Source organism: Melanerpes formicivorus, unplaced genomic scaffold, assembly GCF_026170545.1.
Source record: "Melanerpes formicivorus ecotype bairdi unplaced genomic scaffold, bMelFor1.0.p_v2 SCAF_38, whole genome shotgun sequence".
NCBI classification, from domain to species: domain Eukaryota; kingdom Metazoa; phylum Chordata; class Aves; order Piciformes; family Picidae; genus Melanerpes; species Melanerpes formicivorus.
In genome coordinates this window covers 5,556,942-5,578,608 of record NW_027142390.1, presented here as the reverse complement: position 1 = coordinate 5,578,608, position 21,667 = coordinate 5,556,942, and the positions used below count along the sequence as shown (strand labels likewise).

Genomic DNA, 21,667 nt, shown 5'->3' with positions numbered 1-21,667 from the left:
GTGTGGCCAGCAGGAGCAGGGAGGTCATTCTACCCCTGTACACTGCACTGGTTAGGCCACACCTCGAGTCCTGTGTCCAGTTCTGGGCCCCTCAGTTTAGGAAAGATGTTGACTTGAAAGGCAACAAAGCTGGGGAGGGGTTTGGAGCACAGCCCTGTGAGGAGAGGCTGAGGGAGCTGGGATTGCTTAGCCTGGAGAGGAGGAGGTTCAGGGGAGACCTTATTGCTGTCTACAACTACCTGAAGGGAGGTTGTAGCCAGGCGGGTGTTGGTCTCTTCTCCCAGGCATCCAGCACCAGAATAAGAGGACACAGTCTCAAGCTGTGTCAGGGGAGGTTTAGGCTGGAGGTTAGGAAGAAATTCTTCATAGAGAGTGAGATTGGCCATTGGAATGTGCTGCCCAGGGAGGTGGTGCAGTCACCATCATTGGAGGTGTTTAGGAGGAGACTGGATGGGGTGCTTGGTGCCATGGTTTAGCTGATCAGGTGGTGTTGGATGATGGGTTGGATGTGATGATCTTGAAGATCTCTTCCAACCTGGTTTATTCTGTAAATTCTAAATGTGTCAGTTGTTCAGCAGAAGCTCTGTGCATGTAGAAACAAGCCTTATTTTAAATTCCAAGACTTTGATGATTCTATCTGAAGCTGAAGAACAGTAATTTTAAGTCAGGCTTTCAGGATTTTTCAGCCAAACCACAGCATGCTCCCAGGGACCTGCTCTTTGTTGGCAAATTTCACTTCACTGAAGCACATCTGTTCCAGAGGTAAAATGTTCCTCCTTCAAATGTTTCCTGAAGTTCTAAATGTGTTCTTAGTCCTGAATATTAAGCAATTGTTTCTATTTTCAGTGCAGACAACTGCTGAGCTTGAGGTGGGAACGTCAATGAAGGATGGGTCAAGGCAATCCCAGGCACAAACACAGGCTGGGCAGGGACTGGCTGGAAAGCAGCCCTGAGGAGAGGGACTTGGGGGTGCTGATGGATGAGAAGCTCAACATGAGCTCTCAATGTGCACTTGCAGCCCAGAAAGCCAAGCAGAGCCTAGGCTGCAGCAAGAGAAGTGTGGCCAGCAGGGCAAGGGAGGTGATCCTCCCCCTCTACTCAGCCCTGGTGAGACCCCACCTGGAGTACTGCCTCCAGTTCTGGAGCCCCTGTTACAAGAGGGATATGGAGGTGCTGGAAGGTGTCCAGAGAAGGGCCAGGAGGATGATCAGAGGGCTGGAGCACCTCTCCTGTGAGGACAGACTGAAGGAGTTGGGGCTGTTCAGGCTGGAGAAAAGAAAGCTCCAAGGAGACCTAATTGTGGCCTTCCAGTATCTGAAGGGGGCCTACGAGGAAGGCTGGGGAGGGACTTCTCAGGATCTCAGGTAGTGATAGGACTAGGGGGAATGGAATGAAGCTGGAGGTGGGGAGATTCAGGTTGGATGTGAGAAGGAAGTTCTTCCCTATGAGAGTGGTGAAGCCCTGGAATGGGTTGTCCATGGAGGTGTTTAAGCCCAGGCTGGATGAGGCTGTGGCCAGCCTTATCTAGTGTGGGGTGTCCCTGCCCATGGGAGGGGGTTGGAACTAGATGATCCTTGTGGTCCCCTTCCAACCCTGAATGATACTATGATTCTATGATTGTTTGTATGTGCAAGGCCTGGGGCAGCCTGGTCTAGTGGAAGGTGTCCCTGCCCATGGTGGTGGGGTTGGAGCTAGATGGATCTTTAAGGTCTCTTCCAACCCAAACCATTCTAGGAGTCTATGATACACTTGAACAGTGCAGCTCTGCTGCAGCAGGTTCAGAGGTTGCCTGGGGGAAAGTAATGATTTTGGTGTTCTTCCTTTTTGACAGTCTGTGTTGGCTACATACAATATCCTGCTCTGAAAACACAAAGCACTTTTTGCTCTCTTCTGCTGTTTCTTCTTTTTCTGGACTCTGAAACTATAGTACCATACTAATCAGTGGAGGAAAGATCATCTCAGGAAGATGCTAGGATTTATGTTTTCCTGTGAAACCTTGCATATGAATCTAGGCCACCTTATGCAAACAGCCCCCCACCAAACTACACTGTGGTCTTCAGCAGTGATTTTGCTTTGCTGTTTCAGTCACTGTGGGTTTACTGTTACGGCCTGAAGAGTACCAGTGGCTCACAGGGGAGGATAGCTTACCTTGGACTGCCTGTTGTACCAGTTCTTGCTGTTATGTGCCTGGCCTGACCCTTCTGTCAAAATCCCCTGCCCTGCTTCTGGTAGCAGCAGCTGATCGCTGCATTCTGACAGGCAAACACTGGAGGCTTCACAAACACAAATATGCTAACTTGGCAGATGTTGCACAGAGCTGAACCAGCCCTGTGGGGGGAGTCAGGGGAGAGGCACAACACTTGGTAGCAATAGCCTCTGTAGCTGCTTCCCCTTAAGAGCCAGCCTCAGGGTCACTCAGTGTTGTTTCAAGTGTTGTGCTCTGGGTAACGTGAGTAATCCAGATCACGCAAGCACTGCATTTGGAAGGCACTCTGTAGCAGCAGCCTTGTTCCTCAGGCCTCCATTTCAGTGGCCTTTCCATCGTGATCTAAAATGCAAGGTTGCCCTGGAGCAGCTGGGGGCAGAACAGGGATGCAGTGCTATCAGAACACAGAATTAACAAGGTTGGAAAAGACCTTTGAGATCACCGAGTCCGACCTATCACCCAACACCATCTGATAAACGAAACCATGGCACTAAGTGCCTCATCCAGTCTGAGGCTGATGTTGCTCTGTAGTTCTCACACACTGAGCCTGCCTGTATCTAATGCAAAGGGCTGGATCTGGGGGTGGGGGAATGTGTCAGGCCCCCGCAAACCTTCCCTCGGTGGTTTGGAGTGGAGGAGCAGCTCCAGGATGCTGTCCTCTTACGTCACTGCCTCACTGCTCTCTGTGCAAGGACAGCCTGCAGTCGATTACAGAACACTCTGTCCCTCTGCAACTTGACCACAAGAGCTGAACAAGTGGCCTGAAACTGCTTTTTGGCAGGATATGGGGCCACAGTTTCTGCTTTTGGTTCTCACTGTACATGTTGCTGCAGCGATGCTTGCTAGGGAGGGGCTGATTTTGATGGAGGAGGGCAGAAGTAACAGTGCACAAGGAGAGATCTTCTCCTTAAGTCTGTGGGGGTTGGAATGAATGTGTTGAATGTTTACATCTCCATGTAATGCTTGGAAAGGTCCTCTAGTACATTCCTCCAAGTGTCTCAGCTTCTGTACCTATGTGTAACATTTGGAGTTTCACTCTCAGTTGTGTCATACTGGATTCAGTCCATGTCTGAACCACTCACTCACTTCACCAGGAGCAGGATGTAAACTGCCTCTCATCATAGAGTAAACAGAGTGGAAACTTCTACATTCTTGCTTTCAATTTGTCAGGAGACCCCCGACTTCCCCTGCACATGGGAATAAGAGAGCACTCTGATCCTGGCTTGCTGATTACAGCAGCTTTCAAAAGTCCTCTCTGTGAAGGCCAATCAGGAGCCTTATAGGCTGAACAAATATCATTCGTGCAGCCCCTTTCTAAAGAGGAGGGAAGGAAGCGACCCTGGGGTTGTAGGTTTGAATAAGCCTTTCAGATGCGCTGTGCGAGCCTGCACGCTGCGTCGTGAAGTGGCAGAGGTGTCTGCCCAGAATGCAAAAGAGACTCCCAGCAAGGGGCAGCACTGCTCCTGGAGAGCAGCTCTCTGCTGAGGAGGGAACTGCTTCGTTCTCACAGTGTGATTGAGTGTGGCTGGATCTGCAGAGCAGGATGGGGAACAGCTACAGCGGTAGCTGGGGGAAATTGGTTCTGTTGATGCTGCCAGCTGAAACTACCTCTAGTTGCAGGTGCCCACTTCATGTAAGAATATCAGGTGGCTTTAGCTGCATTCCAGCACAGATGGTGTGCGGCTGGCCTGCGCCTTTCAGGGAGCTGAAAAGCACCCAGATTGATGAGTTTCCCTCTGGTCTAATTGTATTGACTAAAATAACACAGGCAAGGGGAATAAATCCCTGTGTGAGGTAGAGGAGGAGCGAGGTTCAAACTGGAGTCTCATTATATAGGCAAATGTGCAGAGTCAGGATTGTGGTGTTAGAACAGTGTGCAAAGAGCTCCCAGAGTGAAAAAAAACAATCACTAGGATTGGATGATGAAACAGTTTTGTATGACCTTGTCTCTGATGTGGTTAAGTGCAAAGATGGTGAAAAGAAACAGCAAAGGGAGAATTGGAGAGCACAGGAAATGTTCTCTGTTGTAATCTTGGGGGAGATGAGGGCTGTTTTCCAGCCTTGCCTGAAAGAAGCATGTGTGAAGTTAACTTCCCATGGAAGGTGAGGGGCTGAAGCAGTAGGAACCAGGTACATGCCTGGTTTGAAGATCCCAGTGTAAGATGTGCATCTGTAGGAGAGGTACAGTCCACATGCAGACTGGCTTTCCTCTCTCTGCCCTCACTCGCCAGGCAGCGGAGCAGCAGGAGGAGGGAGCCAAGCCTTTCCTCTTGCTGTTTGTCCACATATAAGAATCTCACCCTATGATCATGTGGAAAGCACTGGAGTGAGGTGGCCTTGGCATGTCAAGGGTGAGGTTATGACTTTAGGTTGTTCCACAGTGCTCCAGTTCCTGGAGTTAGTTTCAACATCAAGGATGGCTCTTGGGATGGTCTTAGCTTCTGCACTTTGCTGTGGGACATAACGTTTCAGCACAGGTAACTGGAAGACACAGTTGAATCAGTGGGTCCTTTCTGCTGCTGACTGAGATAACAGCTTTCCAAGGAGTGAGAAGAGTAAAGGCTCTCTTAGTTTCTTGCATCTGGACATAAGCTCCCACTCTCTCTTGTTAGATGTGCAATAACATCTAGACCAAAATGAGAAAGTTGGTGTTCTCATTCCTGCCCTGCCGCAGTTTTTCATAATCCAAGGGATTGGACTTCAAAAGTAAGCAGGTATTGAAGGAAAAATAGCAAAGGCAAAGGACTCCTGTCAGCTCTTTCTGATACATTGCCCAGTTGAAGTGCTGGCTGTGTGTGTGAAATACGTTTGCAGCAAGGTACTCGGAAATGACTTACCAACGCTTGCTTTGGAGAGCACGGCCTCCAAGGTGGCACAAAGTGTGAAACCAGCAATGGAAAATCACTATGCTTCAAAAAAAAAAAACAACCAACAAAGCAATTATTCCTTGCCCTGAGGAAGGGTGTGCCTGCCACTGGGTTGTGTAAAGGGGAAGTGGGAACACTGCACGATTAACATTCATGATAAACTGCACAGTTAATCATCATCCAGCTAGTCCCTGACTTCTCTCCTTTTCATTCTGCTGCAGAGGGGTGGTGGTTAGAGGGTGTGTCATTGGAGGGAAAGGGAAATTGAATATTGAATGTGGCTTTCTTTATGACAAGGCACTAACATGACTCCCGTCTGTATTTAAATGCTGTCCCCAGGTTACGACTATGGCTATGTCTGCGTGGAGTTTTCACTCTTGGAAGAGGCCATCGGATGCATGGAAGCCAACCAGGTTGCTTTACACTTCGGTCAATGCTGCTAGAAGAGTGTTGTGTTTTTTTTAACCTATTTTTTTTTGGTGGGGTGGTGGAAAGCCAATGAGGTTATTTTGGTTTTGGTCCATTCAAAGGAAGATCTGTTCTTGTCTGATATACAAACGCTGCGGTTTAAATGTCGTTTCCAGAAGCTGGTCAAAGGCTTAGAAATGTCAGTATGGAGCAGCTGCTGGACACCAAGTGGTCTGCCTCCTCCCTTGTGTGTGTCAGCGCACTGGCAGAGTCAGAGCCTGGTGGCTGACAGTCTCCTAACGCAGGTTTTGGCCCTGCTGCTTTTGTACTCAACACTGAACTGCAGTGGGGAGGAGCTCTGCTGGCACCGAACTTCCCAGCGCACACTCGGCTGTGGCTGGAGGGGAGGCCTCTGCTGTGCAGCTCTGAGTCAGCTCTGACTTGCACACTCTGCTTTTCCATTTGCCTCGTGTGGGAGAGAGCCTTCATTGTGTGTCTCCCTCGTATCTATCCTGTCCTTTGGCAAGCTGGAGCTGCAAACGTGAGGCCTACCCTATGTGCAGTTGCACCTGGTAAATCTGAACATTTCCAGCCCTTCAAAGTGCAGAATGGCTCAAGTCCCCAGTAAGTAGCCAAGGGAAGCCTTTGCTCTGGCCTGGTGTTTGAGGCTTGAGCTGTTGTCCACCATGCATGAGGGAGAGGCATAAAATTTCTTAGCTCAGACATAGATTCCCAGGTCACATCACCCTCCCTGTGTCTTAGACCTGCAGGTGATGGATCACTCATGAAAAACCAATAAAATGATTGATTTCCCCCATCCTTCACTACCTCCCTTAAGTCCCCTTTCTGCTGCCTTCTTCCTCCTGCTCTGCTCGAGTAAGAATCCATAGCAATTATCTGAAGCCTTTTTACCTGAATCCCCAGCCTCACTGTCAGGGGAGGAGAGCCATGAGTCAGATTCAGAGCTGTGTATCTGCAAAAATGTGCTTACAGTTAATGAGTCTTCACAGCTGGGGTTTCAAAGGTCCCACTAAGCGCTCACATTTGCCTCTATTTTCAGTTACAGAGGTATTGCAACTTACAAAAATGTTCTGCAGAAATGATTCTGTTGCTGGGAAAGAGCCTGGCACATTCCCACTGGGGTGGTGGCAGTGAGCACAGAGAGAGAGAAGGCTCCAGAATTAATTACTTTTGCCATCAGTGACAACTTCTATTTCCCCTTCAGTCTAGCTACAGTTGTCAATTTACTTTGTTGTCAGTGGGGAGTCTGTAATTCTGTATGGCACGCCTTTCCCCCAGATGCCTCTCCATATCCTCCCCACAATTCTGCTCACATGCAAGGATGTCTCCCTATGTGGGAGCAATTCCCAAATACCTGGGAAATTGGGAATTCCTTTTTCCTGTTGTCGATGCCTGCTCTTCCCCTTCTTCTATCTGGAGCATCTTTACATACTTGGGAAGGTGTTTGACTTGATCAGACTTGGCTCATTGCTACAGCAAAAAGCCTCTAAGCACCAGTCCTTAAACTGCACCGAGTGCCCAGAGCTGCCTAGCAGATCAGATGCACATGAGGAGATTGTGGCTGGTGTTCAACTGCAGCTGACATTAACTCCCCCAGCAACAGCTACACCTCCAGCCTGGTAACTTTTCACTGTGTTTCCCTTCCAGTGCTCAATCAGGGTGCTGCCAGTGGGGCTAATGGTCCCAGCTGTGCGCCCTCCCCAGGCCATGTTAAAACCAGCTAGGGGATGAAGTTTCCCACTTTCCCTTCCTGCTGTACGTGGTTGTGCATGTGTGCAGAGGAAACCTGGTCAATGGAGTGGTTGGAGGGGGCCATCTCCAAAGCCTGCATGTGCCAATCTTCACTGTGTTTTAATAGAACTACAGTAGTTTGTAATTAGTGAAGCAATAAATCTGCTTTTTGGGGTGACCCAAGCTATATGAATCTGTGCAGGTGGGTTGCAACCTCTCGATTGCCCTACATAGGTTAATTTCCCTCATTTGATCTTGATTGAAGGTGGGGGAAAAAAAAAAAAACAACAACCAACCCCACAACCCTTCTCATTATTTAAATTAATTAAAAGGAAAGTGACATCTGTATCTGATCTGCTGCAAGGGAGGGAGCTGACTTTTATGTTCCCAGTGAAAGCCAAATAGAGATACTCAGAAAGGGAGTTACGCAATTCACTTGTTCTTTGACAATCAATACCCCACTTTAATTTCTTCCAGGCTGGAGCTCTAAGATCATTCTGCTTAGATTGAGAATCTGCATTTTCATTTTTCACAAGCTGCAACCCCACCCCCCCCTCCCAATCTGTGTTAGCTCAGAGGTGGAGTCTTCGGTAGTTCAGTTATTTTCAGAAGGTTATCAGCTATCCCTGTCAGTTCAGTTGCTTGTGAGAGCATAAATAGCAAAACAGTGTCAGCCCACAGTGACATCCCAGTCCTTCGCTAGTCAGCCTGCCTCTTTCTCAGTCATCTGTGGGCTGGGAACAAGTAGCTCTTGCAGAGACAGCGTTTTGTGGCGCTCTTTAATACCCCTTTAACTACCCCTGCCTAAAGAACGATTTGCTGCACCCCTGTATGGTGTAATTCCTCCGCTGTGAAATCCTTGTGTTAGATTCAGCACCGAGCAGCAGCCGCTCAAGATCATTCCCAGATTTGGGAACTACAGATTTACCAGGTCCAACTCCCTCTGTGCAGTGAGACTAACACGTGTATGTGACCTCTGGGAGCTGAGGGGGCTTTTTCTGTTCAGCCCATTGTGGTAAGGGCACATCCATCCTCTGTGTCGCCCTCATTGTGCCGGAGAGTTGCCTTCCGCTTGTGTTAACTGCCGCAGCCGAATAGCAAAACTGCTTCCCCTGATGAATTGCTCTGCCTTGCCTGTGTTGCGTAGGCAACTCAGCGCAGCTCAGGGGTCCCATCTAACATCTGTGGGACATGATGGATGGCCCTCGTGGCTAGTTCAGAGGTTGGGCTGCGCTGGGCACCAGCTGCTCACTCTCCTGCTGTCTTTGGGAGGCTCTTTGCCTCCAGACGGGCTGAGGAGCTGTTTTCAGAACCTGGGTGCAGCCCTGGTTGCACCCTGCTGGTTGGTGATGCTCCTGTTGGTCTTCTGTTACAAGCTGGCTGTTGTTTGATGAGAGGAGACCTCTTCTCTGTCTGTGGTGGGCTGCTATTCTGTTGGGGAGAGACAGGTTTTTGAATGGAAAATGGGGTTTCTGCCTACTAAGTCACGTGGCTTCTCCTACATAATCTTTCCCTCCTTTATTCTCATTCTGGGAAGGTTGGGGTGTGGTGTGGCGTTTGTCTTCCTGTGTTTGCTTTGCCTTCAGGCTTGATGTAGCCCCTAGTGTTGTAGTGTTCTGTCTGGGGGCACCAGATTGGCTTCTTGGAGGCAACTCTGGGAATACATCCCATGCCTTTTGTTCTCCAAGAGGGATGTTGGTATCTCTTTGAACTCCTTCATCTGTAGAAGAAACACAGATAATAAGCTTGTTATTGGATGTGAGGAAATGAAGCACCCTCTGTGGTGCTGACACCTGTCGTCAATGCAGGTGAAGGAGGAGATGTGGACAGAGCCTGTCTCTGCTGCCTAGATGTTTCACTGCTTTCACTGAGGTAGAGCTGGCTGTCACACATATGGAAGCAGAAGGGGGTTTTAGCTTAGGAGCAAATAATTAGTCTTGTCTGACTGTGTAGTATTGTCTGCAAATCCTCACAGGCCCCAAGATTAGCAGCACTGGCAGCATGAGTATTTCCTGCCTTTTGTAGCTAGTAACTAACATCTTCATAATCCTTTCCTCCTGATTCTTCAAAAAGTGGGCAAAAATGGGAGAGCTATAGCATGAACTTTTAAAAGCACATTATGGTGGAGGTCTCCAGGCATGTGCTGGAGCAGTTATTCCAAGACTTGCTCTTGAAGCCTTCCTGCACTACAGCTAACACAATTTAGATGGTGGTTTCCCCTCAGTACTGTGGGGTCCTAGCTCAGCTTGCTGAAGTGATCCCTCCCTTCCTGGCTTGTTTCTTGCTGGAGAGGGTAAGGATTCTTACTGAGTGTTGTGGGTGCTCACTTTACTTGAGCACATCCCACCACTGTGCAACTGGAAGCATCAGGTGTGTGTTTCTCCTGCCCTGAGCCTGTCCCCTTTTATCCATTCACAGCCCTGCTTTTCTGCATTTCGTGTGAACAGAGCTTCTCATACAGATCAGACTTCACAAGCTTTTTGCTGTAGCTGTTGGTGTTAAAATCCACAAGATGTTATGACAAGTAAGCAAAGCTGAGGACTTTCTGTCCTGAAAAGATCTGCAGTAACCAGTCACAACTCAGTGGCTTACCAATCAAATACAGCAGCAGCTTGCAGTTGTCCTGAAGGCGGTGACCTGTGGCGTTGGGGTAGTTACTGAAGCCCATGGTGCAAGGGGTGTGTTGGCAATGTTGAAGAGAAGGTGTGTGTGTCTGAGCATCACAAATAGTTGTTTTCCTTTTGGTAGGGTATGCTGAGCTGTGGAGTCTGGCATGTTTTCTCCTTCACTCTGTTGGATGTCCCCCCTGACAGGGAGATGACACTGCCTCAAGTGTGTCTTCATGGGCTGTTTGGTGTCCACCATTCACTCGCTTGGCAACCTCACTTCATCTCTTCAGCTTTAACCTGCAGCTGAGGGTGGTGGGGACAATTGAAATCCATTTGTATGTTAGGCTTAGAGGGCTAGAGGTGGCCTTGCTTTTGGTATGTCCTCCTAGAACTATCAGCTGATGTTATCTTCTGCTTCTTTTGTGGTATATTAGGTGTGTGGATTTTGCTCAGGTTGTATCATTAGGACACATCTTTTTTTGCCTCTGTTAGTTAACTCTGCTGTGCTTTATCTGTGGGTTTCTAGGATTAGCTTTTGGAGCCTTCCACTTTGAGTGAGAGAATGGAGAGAAGAGAAACTTGTAAAACTAGGCAGTGTATGTTCTGTAAGCATTCCCAGTGGGAAACATGCACATTGTGGAGTCATTTTAATGATCCAAGTGACCTATGGAAAGTTTCCTCCATGGGCTGCCGTGCAATCAGATGAGTGGATTCCCAGGCAGCAGAGCTGATTTGGTGGGGTTTTTGTGTGTCTGATTCAGTGTGTGACCATGTCACGAGCTTACCCTGCTCTTACATCACTGAGGCTTGACAGGTTGAGTCAATCACTTGTTCATTCCCTCTGGTGTCCCACTAATGGCTGCATCTTACCGCAATGGAATTGGAGTTGTGAGCCGCTGAGATCAGGACGGAAGTCTGCAGTGGGAGGCTCCCAGTGCTGGGCAGACTCTTGCTGTGAATAAGCAGTGGGATCTGCTGCACTGACCTGTGACCAGGCTGCTGTGTGGGTGTGCATGTGTGTATCCTGCAGTGATGTGCTGCTAAGTGCTCTGACTGGATCTGTGTGCTACAGAGGCCTTCCTGGAGCAGAGGAGGATGTCTTTTGTTGTAAAGTGTAACTGTCAAAAAATGGTGGTACCAAAAATACTTCCCTGGACCTTCTGTCATCTCAGCATCTTCTGTCATCTCAACTGTTCAAGCCATATGAATCCTCTTAGTCTCCCTTCTTTTGGCACAGGAGGTTAAGAGAGATCTGTCAAAGACTTCACACACTCTTCCTTCAGCCATTGGTAGCTGCCCATCAACCTGGTTTTTCTAGCCCATCCCAGATAAACCTACAACCTTCTGTCCTGCTTTGCCTCAGGAAGCAAACCATGCTAACCAACATACTTTAAAACAAGTGTGCCTTTAACTCTGAGAGCTGGGAAGCTGCATCTTCTTGCTCTGCTTCACACTTCTACTTGTGTGATCCCAGCTTGCTATGTCCCTTTACCTCTGCTTTTATTTCAAATCCTGTTCTTGTTTCCTCCCTTCATTTTTCCTTCAGCCTCACCTTACCTGTGTGATGAGGATTTTCTGTTTGCTGCTCTGTGAGGTGATTGTCCCAGAGGACAGCAGATATGAGAGCAGGTCTTCCTTAGTGTCTGTGGTTGTGCTGGGGACACACAGCCCCGCAGGGTCATCTCAGGGCTCAGATATCACTGTATACTACAGAACTGCCTTTTCTATGTGCTGAAGTTTACTCGGGCTGCTGTAGAAGTCAGTTGTTTTACATAAAGCATCCCTCCCTGCCCTTTTCTCAAATGAAACTGCTCTCCCCCTGGCCCCTGGGCTTTTATGTTCTGGTTATGGATTTGCTGGGATTTTGTGCCGGTTGACATTAACCAAGCTGTGCGATGATGTGTCTGAAATACCCATTCTTTCCCTGTAGATCTCAAATGCCTTGTTAATTAAGTTTTGTACTGTTGGGATAGATGTTCTGTTTAAAATGCCACAAGCTTGAGCTGGCAAACGGTAGGGAATAATTGTGAGATCCTCAGCTGTGTTTAAAAGAGTTGATCCGTGGATGACTGCCAAGGTAAGCGTCCAGTCCTGTGTGATACACCAGGGCTTGCAGTGTGCTCACTCCAGTTTGGTGACACATGCAGCTGCTGCAGCACCCAGAGGTGCTGAGGGTGGACACTCCCTATGCTGGTGCCTCATAGTGAGAAACTGCTGTTGGGCAGCTGGGCCTTTGGTCATGGCCAGTGTGGCTGTTGTGAAAAGAAGGGCACTGGGAAACTTTTTCTGGTTCGTGAGTGCAGGCTGTAGCACAGCTCTCTGCTGCTTCCATTGCAGCAGAGTTGTGTTGTAGAGCACTCGTTGGCAGAGCAACACCCTAGAAATAGCTTCCTTTCAGTCATTGTCAACATGTGAAACGTTTTCTTGAGTGACATCTGGCACACTCATCCTTTGAATTCATTTGTAGGTGAGATTTTGCCTTCAGCTAGAAGGGGTTTGAAGTGGTCCTTGGATGCAGGGTACAGATGCTACCCTGCCTGTGTGGTTATCAGGCCCTCTCCTGATGTGTGAACGGAACAATTGTGTGGCGGTGAGGACGTCTTAGTCACAGGTGCGATGTGTAGGTGTGGTTTCACCTTAAAGACCAAGGTTGTACTGCTGGCTGCTCCAACAGATGTTATTGTTCTGTTGTGGGTTTACCTTCATGATTGGTTGACTTTCTCTGAAGATCTGTAGAAACTCTTAAGTGTATTCTTGTGTAACCATTTGGAAGGTGTTTATCATTGCAGCATCAAAGCCTTTCAAAGGGGTGCAGTAAATCGGCTGTAGGACAGGCAGCGTCTTGCCACAGTTGGTAGGTTGTGTACATGGCCAGATAGTGATTTTGGATGAAGATGCAGATTCCCTTGATCAGGCTCCTGTATGAAAGTTAGCAGGACTCATGCCACTAATTTGCTTTGATGCTTTTGAAGTCCTCCTGTAAGTAAAGTGGTGACTAACAGAACCACAGATGCACGATCAGAAATTCCCTCTGTACTCCTTGAAGTGGATGGTGCTGATGGTACGACTGAAGCTGCTTAAAGGAGACACAGGGACAGTGAGAGAGAAATGTCTCTATGGGGTCAGTTTACCTGGGTAAAGGCACCTGGGTGAGCACACCACAGCCTTCATTTCCAGAGCAATAATGCCTTCCTGCTCTGAACAAGCCCTGGCGTTGTGAACGAGGCAGCAATCCTTCCCAGCCCCATCCCAGCAGCATCGAGGGGAACACCAGATATGTTTCACAAACATATGAGCCAGATTCTAGTGCTAAGACTCCATCTGGACTGTTTTGATAAGTGGGAGCACACCAGAATGTTGTTGCCATTTTCACTTGATGAGTTGTTTTTGTTCAGTTCAGCGTCAGAACTTTCCCTTCGAGCTTTTGTGCTATCTCAGCAGCGCTTGCTTTTCCAGTCCTTGGTGCACTGGATTGCTGGAACAGGAAGGGAACAGGCTGAGTCTAGTGGCTGAAAAAAACATCAAACTGCACATTCCGTGGGGCTAAGGCAGGCAGAAGCACTGTTTTCTTCTCTTAGAAGAATGATGCTCTACCTGCTTTGCTGCAGAACTCTGTATTTTTTTTGCATACCTATGCTTATGATAGAGGGAGGTGGAATTCCCTTCAAATGTGGAGGTTTAGTCTTGCTTTCTTCCCAGCAGAGTTTCTGTTGGACATTTTCAGTGTGAATTACAGGAGCTGGGCTGCCTTGAACTGGGGTAGGTTCAAAAAGAGTACCTTGGATTTTGCCATTTTCTGCCTAAGCTGCAAGACTGGCACAAAGTAAAAGATGAACTTCAGATGTTTCAAGTTGGGAGATGCAAGATCAAAGCCATGGCAGTCAGCAACTTTTGTTTGTGAATTTCTGTTTCCATTTGACTGTAACGGGGTTATTAATGTTCTTGACTAGAAATGAAGCATGATTACCGTGGAAAATGGGGGCTGGCACACATGGGAGGGAGGGAGGGCTATTGTGTCATTATCCATCAATCACAGGCAACAAGGAAACAGGTATTTAACACAGAAGGACACACAGTTATTATCCACCCCATTCCTCTGCAAGCCACAGGGCACCTTCAGGACTCTTATTAAAGCTTTAATACCTGCAGAGATCGCAGGAAACTCTGTATGCTGCTGGAGCAGAGATCAGCAGCATTGCTGTCATTCTGCAGCCATGCAGGCCAAGAAAACATGTTGGGTGGAAGAGGTCTGAGAGTGCTGGCAGACAACAGCCCTCTGTGTTTCTGAAGAAAGGCAAAAACATCCCCTGATCCTTTCTTGTCTCGGAGGGGGAGAATTTCTTCTTGTCTTACCTGGTAACCTGTGTGGGAATGGGACAGCAGCTGCGAGGTCCTCAGCTCCACTGTGGGACCAGGCTGGACGAGGCTCTGGCCAGCCTGATCTAGTGTGGGGTGTCCCTGCCTATGGCAGGGGGGTTGGAACTAGATGATCCTTGTGGTCCCTTTCAACCCTGACTGATACTATGATAACTTGCTGAATCTTTGGCTGTGATTGCTCCTGGGAGAGGGCAATGTAGAAAAATTCTGAAGCCTTTTTGTACAAGGAGACACAGGAGGGGGGTGGAAAGTTCTTCCCTGGCTTCTGCAGCAGCAGAAGCTGTAGACTGGGCAGCTGACTTGTTGCAGTGAAGTGTCTGATGTAAAGCAGCATTCAGCCTTCAGGTTTGGTTTGCTCTGCTATTTCACTCTGTGTGTGCATTGACAACTACTAGATGTTGCATCCAAATGTCCTTCTGCATCTCCTTCACTTCAGGCCACCTCTAAGTTCAGTGAGTTATGTCTTCCTCAGTGGTGAACAAATGGCTTCCAGAAGTAGATTCCCCAGAGGGCAGGGGTCTAAAATCAAATGTGTCTCGTAATGACTTAGGTTTTTAATGAGGGCCAAGGCTACAAAGCTGTAAACATGAGATTTCAGTATTTAAATCTCCAAAACTTGTCTTCTTCTTCAGAACAAGAAGATGAAAGTAGTTCTCTCTTGTTTTCATCGACAGCAGGGGAAATCTTGGGTTTTGTGATGTGCAGTCCATGGCTTAGCAGGAAATTAGCAATATTCAAATGCGCTTCGTGTACCAGATTTGAGCCAGGATGGCAGTAAAAGCCCAAGCAGGCATTTGATGTACTTTTCCATCAGGGATCTCAAGAGCAGAGTTAAGAGAAAGTAATTTTTAAGTCCTCAGAATCCCAAGGTGTATTTTCATACGCATAAAATCGGGTTGGGAAGTCTCAGTAAGAAGCTGTCTCACGGTGCAAAGCTGTACATTAATGATATGATGACTCAGGTGTGTTACTGTTTATAGACCTAGGGTTTTGAAGGCTTGATTGAGCCTTCCCACCTTGTGATATCCACTGGAGAAGAGAGCTGGGTGGTTTGGTTTCTTTTTTTTCCCTGAGAAGACATTCCTCTGAGCCCGGTCCCTGTGAGATCAGTGTTTGCCCTCCAGCGTTACCTGCTTCTCTGCCCATTGCACTCCCTTTGCTGGTCTGTTTTTCTTCCAGTGTGTATTGGGCCCATCATTAAATGTAAGAAGTGAACTCCAGAATGCTTAATAGACCCGTCTTGGTGACAGGCAAATGATTGATCCATGTGATTTGAAGTGTATTAGAGTCACACAGGAGGTTCAGGTGTCAGTGCCTGAGCCGCCTGCTGCTCCGCTGCTTATCCAACAGTTCAAAGAGATGTCTGTGCATGCTGTTTCCCCTTCCCAGTCCCTTAGGAATTCAGCCAAGCTGGGGCACTTCTGATACAACAGTGAATCATGCTCTTTTCCTTCCTTGCTGTCAGGGTTATTCTCTCCTGCATGCTCACCTCTTTGTTAGACTCCCCTGAAGAGCTCAGGTCAGCTGTCAGAGCCTCAAGGCCTGTGTGTTTGCATGGGGGAGTGACTTCATCTGCCACTTGCACCCTGACAAGGCATTTAGTTCCTTCCATCAGCAGTTCTGGGAAGTGGCTGGGAAGGAGAGACCTGTGTGTACCTCTGGATGTTGTTCAGTGCAGTTGCCTGGATGAATCTCTTAAACCTCAGTGCCCCTGTCAAGGAGGAGCTGCTGGGGGTCCCATGGGGAGCTGTGACACTCAACAGTGTTACGTTGCTCTCAAGCTGGTCTAGCAGCAGAAACTCATTTCCTTCTGAAGGGCTCAGATAGCTGCTCTCACACAGTTCCAGGTTTCCTGGGCAAATACTGACCAAAGAGGTTAAAGCAGCTGTTCCCAGATTGGCTCCTAAGAAGAGCTCAATGCCTGCTCAGATGTAGAGATCAGGACCGGTGCCACCCTGAAGCTGTGCCAGCTGCCTTGTGGTTCTGCCCAGGGGTGACTGGTGAGAGTCTGGATTTAGCAGTTGGATTTGCCACGTCAAAGTCTCAGTGACGTGGGAATCATCACTGAGACAGCACAGGTAAGTGTTGCTCTGCTGGTGCATTTCCCCTGGCAGCAGGCAGGGTTCTTGCTCTTGCCCTTTTGGGATCAGTATCTGACCCCACTTTTGCCATTAAATGGGAGTCTGGAGATGTTGAAAAATGATGTCAGCAAGGACAAAGGCCTCTTTTAATACAGAGCTGCTCCCTCTTCCCATGGTTTTTGGATGTTTTCCTTTCAGCAGAGAGGCTGTCCTGGAGGGAGCTTGCCCCAGGACTGGCTGCAGAGAGAGCATTGCCAGTAAAGGCTCCAAGTGCTTAATGCCTTGAGTGCCAAAGTGAGTTTGGAGGCATCTATGAGGGAGCTTTTGCACTGCTCTCTTTGCCATTTAGGGTTGGCACGTTCTTAGTGAACATAAGGAAAAAATTCTTGGCTACAAGGTTGCTGGAGCACTGAAGCAGACTGCCCAGAGAGGTTGTGGAGCCTTCTTCTCTGGAGAGAGTCCAAATCTGCATGCTCACAGTGCTGTGCAACTCGCTCTGGATTACCCTGCTTTAGCAGGGCGGTTGGACTGCAGTGATCCCCAGAAGTGCCTTCCAACCCCTACCATTCTGTGATTCTGTTTGCTGCTGTGCCAAACATAGGATCCTTGATAGAACAGAATTAACCAGATTGGAAATGACCTCAGAGATCATCGAGAGGTCATCCAACACCATCTAATCAACTAACCCATGGCACCAAGCACCCCATCCAGTCTCTTCCTAAGCACCTCCAGTGATGGTGACTCCACCACCTCCCTGGGCAGCACATTCCAATAGCCAATCTCTCTTTCTGTGTAGAACTTCTTCCTAACATCCATCTTAAACTTCCCCTGGCACAGCTTGAGACTGTGTCCTCTTGTTCTGGTGATGGTTGCCTGGGAGGAGAGACCAACCCCCACCTGGCTACAACCTCCCTTCAGGTAGTTGTAGAAAGCAATAAGGTCTCCCCTGAGCCTCCTCTTCTCCAGGCTAAGCAAGCCCAGCTCCCTCAGCCCCTTCTCATAGGGCTTGTTCACCATTCAGGTCAGGCTGTATTGGAACTGGGGTGTAAATTGCATGGTTGTATGCTCCAGCAAAAGGAAGCATTCTTTGTTTGGGTGCAGGGTTTTTCCATGCTTCATCAAATATTCAGAGTTGTCTAGGAATGAGTTTCCTCCCTTAAGGCAGAGCTTTCCAGCATCATTTTGCATCAAGTTTGCTCTTGAGTGATTTGATCTTGTGCTCCAAATCTATGAGAGAAGAGCTGGACCTTTCCCCATTGTTCTCCCAGCTTCCTTATGGCCATTGCTAATTGTAAGGTCCTGGGGTGGATTAGTGCATTGTGCTAATGGGCTTAATATTGATATTGTTTAACAGTGTCATGGGATGAGGTGAGCTCTGAGGAAGAAGGTGGCCATATAACAAAGTGTTGAGACATATGTCCAGCCTCTGGAGCAGCATTTTGGAGGGAGGAGATAAATCCTTGTGTTGGAGACAAAAAGGGAGTCTTTGAAGCAGCAGTTGTTCAAACACAGAGGACCATGATGAATCAGTAGAGGAATACAGATGAGGCAGAGCTGTGTGGAACCTTCCCTAGAGCCATCTATGTGTAATGATTCTCAATATTTAAATACTCTGAAGTTGTGATAGTTTTAAGCATACTTTTCAAACAGAGGATTCAACTTAGAGCCATTGAATCGTTTTTGTTGGAAAAGACCTTCAAGATCATCAAGGCCAACCGTTCTCTAACGCTGCCAAGTCTGGTGCTTACCCATGTCCCTCAGCACCACATCTCTGCATCTTTTAAACACTTCCAGGGATGGGGATTCAACCACCTCCCTAGGGAGCCTATTCCAGTGTTTGGGAAGCCTTTTAAGAGAAGAACTTTCTCCTAATGTCCAACCTGAACCTCTCCTGGTGCAACCTGAGGCCATTTGATTAATCCACTCGGTTCATTCTGTCTTGGGTATGGGAGCAAGTGTTTGATACAGAATCACAGAATCATTTATGGTGAGGAAGACCTTTAAGATCAGGTACAACCATTAAAAGTCATTCCAACCATTAAAGAAGGTCATACACCTGACCATCTTCACTTACCCTGTAATAAATCCTTAACCATCCACACTTCTCTTTAGTTGTGGCATGGAAGTGCAGCCCGGAACACCAGAGTGCCAGATTTGTCTCCCTTGGAACTGTGTTCCAATGCCCCCAGACCCTCACACTCCAAACTCTGGAAATCCTCTTTGACCCCTTTGTACTGTATAGGGAAGGCCTCCATCAAATAATGTCCACATTTGTCCAGTGGTCCTGCCATGCTGACCTGGCAAAGGTGCCCTCTTCCTAGAGGGGCGAGGGAAGCTGGAGGTGAGAATTAGCTGGACAGGGAGAGGTTTGTGCTTTCTGTGGCAGGTAAAAGATCCACTGTGCATCAAAAACCCAAACTTGTTGAAATCCCCTTAAAGGGTAAAAGGCAGAAGCCATTCCTATCTGACCACCCAGAGCTGATGATGGAGCCTGTGAAGCCCTAGGTGGGCTCTGTGTTTTCTCGAGCTGCGCCACATCACTGGTGCGCTCCCGGGAGCCGTAACTGGGAGCCTGTCTGTACTGACTGCTTTGGTGGCATTCTCAGAGAAGAACTGAGTGTGCTGACAAGTGAGGCAAATGTTGCATTTCAAAGATAAGCACTTGGAGACTCCTAACTTGGAAGCGAACTGGAGTTCAAAATGTAGGCAATAAAATGAGAGCTGGCACTGTCTGAAAGGTAATTTGTGTGCAAATGTGCAGAGAGGATGTTGGTGGGGGGAGATGAGCTGAAGAAAGATACTGAGGCTTGCTTAAAAAGGGGATGGCTGGTGTCCAGGGAACTTGGAAATCGTAGGAAGCAACCTGGAGGTGTCTCAGCAGGCTCTTTGGGGTGTCTGTGGAAATAGGGCGTTTAAAGGATGCAGACTGACACCACCTGCTCAAGGACAAGCAGGCAGGAAGGGAGGCTTGAGGAGTGCAAGCGGAAACGGCACTCAAGTGTCCCAGTGGGTGGTCCCAGTGCGAGGAGCTAATGGGGTTTGAATGAAAGGAGTTTGAAAAAGAGGCACTCGGTGCTATCTGGGATACAATAATCCTTACGTGGCATCTCAATCTGTTATAATTAGCTACTACATCTTTAGGACTCTCCAAGTTATCTTCCCAAGGCTTCAGTTCTGTGTCAGTGCCAGTTCTATTTCTCGTACCTGTCAGCGGTGTGCCTGAAGTTGTTCTGTTAACTCAGGACTGATGATGGCATCTCTGGGCTCTCAGTCTCAGGCTTTCTCAGACCTTGAAGACCATGAGCCCTCAGCATGCCATGCTGGTTCGCGTCAGGTCACAGGTGAAACAAAAGCCTTACTGCTGAATGGTTCAAAGTGATGCCCACATGCTCCTCAGCCCCATAGCATCGCAGATGCCCAGGAGCCAAACATCCTCCTTTCCAGGTGACCACTAGCACGTTTCTGTAAGTTTCATCTTGATACAGACCTGTAATAGTAATACATAGCCAGGTTCTTTGGATCAGCTTGGTGATCAGGATCAGCCATTCCTCAGGGATCCACCATTTGTCAGGTCATCCTTTTCCTCTGCATCTTGAATCTTCTGCCTTGGCTGTTGGCTACTGGACACAGATAGGCCAGGCCAATAGAAAGAAGCCCCAGAGCTGTGAGTGGTTAAGAAGCTGGAGAAAGGTGGCTGAGAGCCTTGGGCAAAGTCCTACCACACTAGGAATTTGCTTGCTGTGGCTGTTCCCATAGGAAGTGCCAGATTGCTGCAATGCCCTGCAGCAGGCTGGGTTGCTCTCCTTTCTTCATCTCTGTGTCACCCTCTGTTTTCTAAATGTTTAATTACAGATGGATTGTGTTTTGTGGGTTCACAGCTTTTCTCATCTGCTTTTTGTCAAAGGTAAGCAGATGCACTGCCTGTTGCTCTGTCAAGTCCCTTGTACAGCAGCTGCCAAGGAGCTCAGAGACATAAACTTCAGCATATGGAGGAGAGAGGATGGGAAGCCAGTTTCTGTGGCTGAGATGATCTTGTTTTGAAATACATCCAGCTGGATCCCAGGTGTTTTGGTGTTGGCCCCTCTGCTCTATCCCCAGAAGCTGCTGCCTGCTGGAGTTCAGGAGCAGCTGGCTATGTGTGGGTTAGAGGGACCTTTGGTATTTGACCCTGCCTGCCTGCTTCATCCAAAGATGAAGAGAGCCTTGTGCTCTCCCCTGCCAGCTTCTCTCCAGCCACTCCACAGGGCTGAGAACGTGCCAGGGAAACAGGCTGCGGTTGTGTCATTTACGCCGTACCCTGGTTGGGGTTGGTACATCTGCATTTATAATCCATAGTGAAACAGGAGGAAATGCTGCAAGCAGTCTGCCTGGGGGTCCCACTTGGGTAACCCGACTTGAGTTGTGCCATCCAGTGCATTTGGAGGCCAGGACTGGAAGGATAGGATACCCTGTGGATGGTGCGAGCTTGCTGTTCCAGGAGTGAGTGCTGCTCTGAGTCAGCAGTGTGCCCAGGTGGCCAAGAGGGCCAATGGCATCCTGGCCTGCATTAGGAATAGTGTGGCCAGCAGGAGCAGGGAAGTCATTGTGCCCTGTGCTCTGCATTGGTTAGGCTGCCCCTTGAGTCCTGTGTCCAGTTCTGGGCCCCTCAGTTTAGGAAGGACATCGAAACACTTGAAGGTGTCCAGAGAAGGGCAACAAGGCTGGGGAGAGGCCTTGAACACAGCCCTGTGAGGAGAGGCTGAGGGAGCTGGGGTTGTTTAGCCTGGAGAAGAGGAGGCTCAGGGGTGACCTCATTGCCCGCTACAACTACCTGAGGGGTGGTTGTGGCCGGGAGGGGGTTGTTCTCTTCTCCCAGGCAACCAGCACCAGAACAAGGGGACACAGTCTCAAGCTGTGCCAGGGGAGGTTTAGACTCGAGGTGAGGAGGAAGTTCTTCACCGAGCGAGTCGTTCGTCATTGGGATGTGCTGCCCAGGGAGGTGGTGGAGTCCCCATCCCTGGAGGTGTTCAAGAGGGGATTGGACGTGGCACTTGGTGCCATGGTCTAGTCATGGGGTCTGTGTTGATAGGTTGGACTCGATGATCCTCGAGGTCCTTTCCAACCTAAGTTATACTGTGATACTGTGCTGGGGCCCTGGGCTGCCTCTGCATTCCCAAGGAAACAAACAGTAGTCATTAACCAGTTTCAATACATTTTAAATGCTGGATGTGTAACAGTTTTTGAGTGACCAACCTAATTACAGTAAATCTGCATAAGAGGGACGAATTAGCATCACGTAAAGGAGGTCAGTTCTGATGTGAGTACTTTGCTGTGCTGCCTGGAAGCATTCTTCTGTCATAATCTTTATGTGCCGTTTTTTGATCTCTT

At 48.5% G+C, this 21,667-nt stretch overlaps 1 protein-coding gene across 1 annotated transcript in view; it reads left to right on the top strand.

Moving 5' to 3' along the window:
• Positions 1 to 21,667, top strand: part of RBM6 (RNA binding motif protein 6) — a 66,110-nt gene that overhangs the window by 23,194 nt on the left and 21,249 nt on the right. Inside the window, exon 6 of the mRNA XM_068157982.1 lies at positions 5,413 to 5,486. Within this exon, the coding sequence (XP_068014083.1) occupies positions 5,413 to 5,486 (74 nt within the window). The remainder of the gene's footprint in view (positions 1 to 5,412; positions 5,487 to 21,667) is intronic.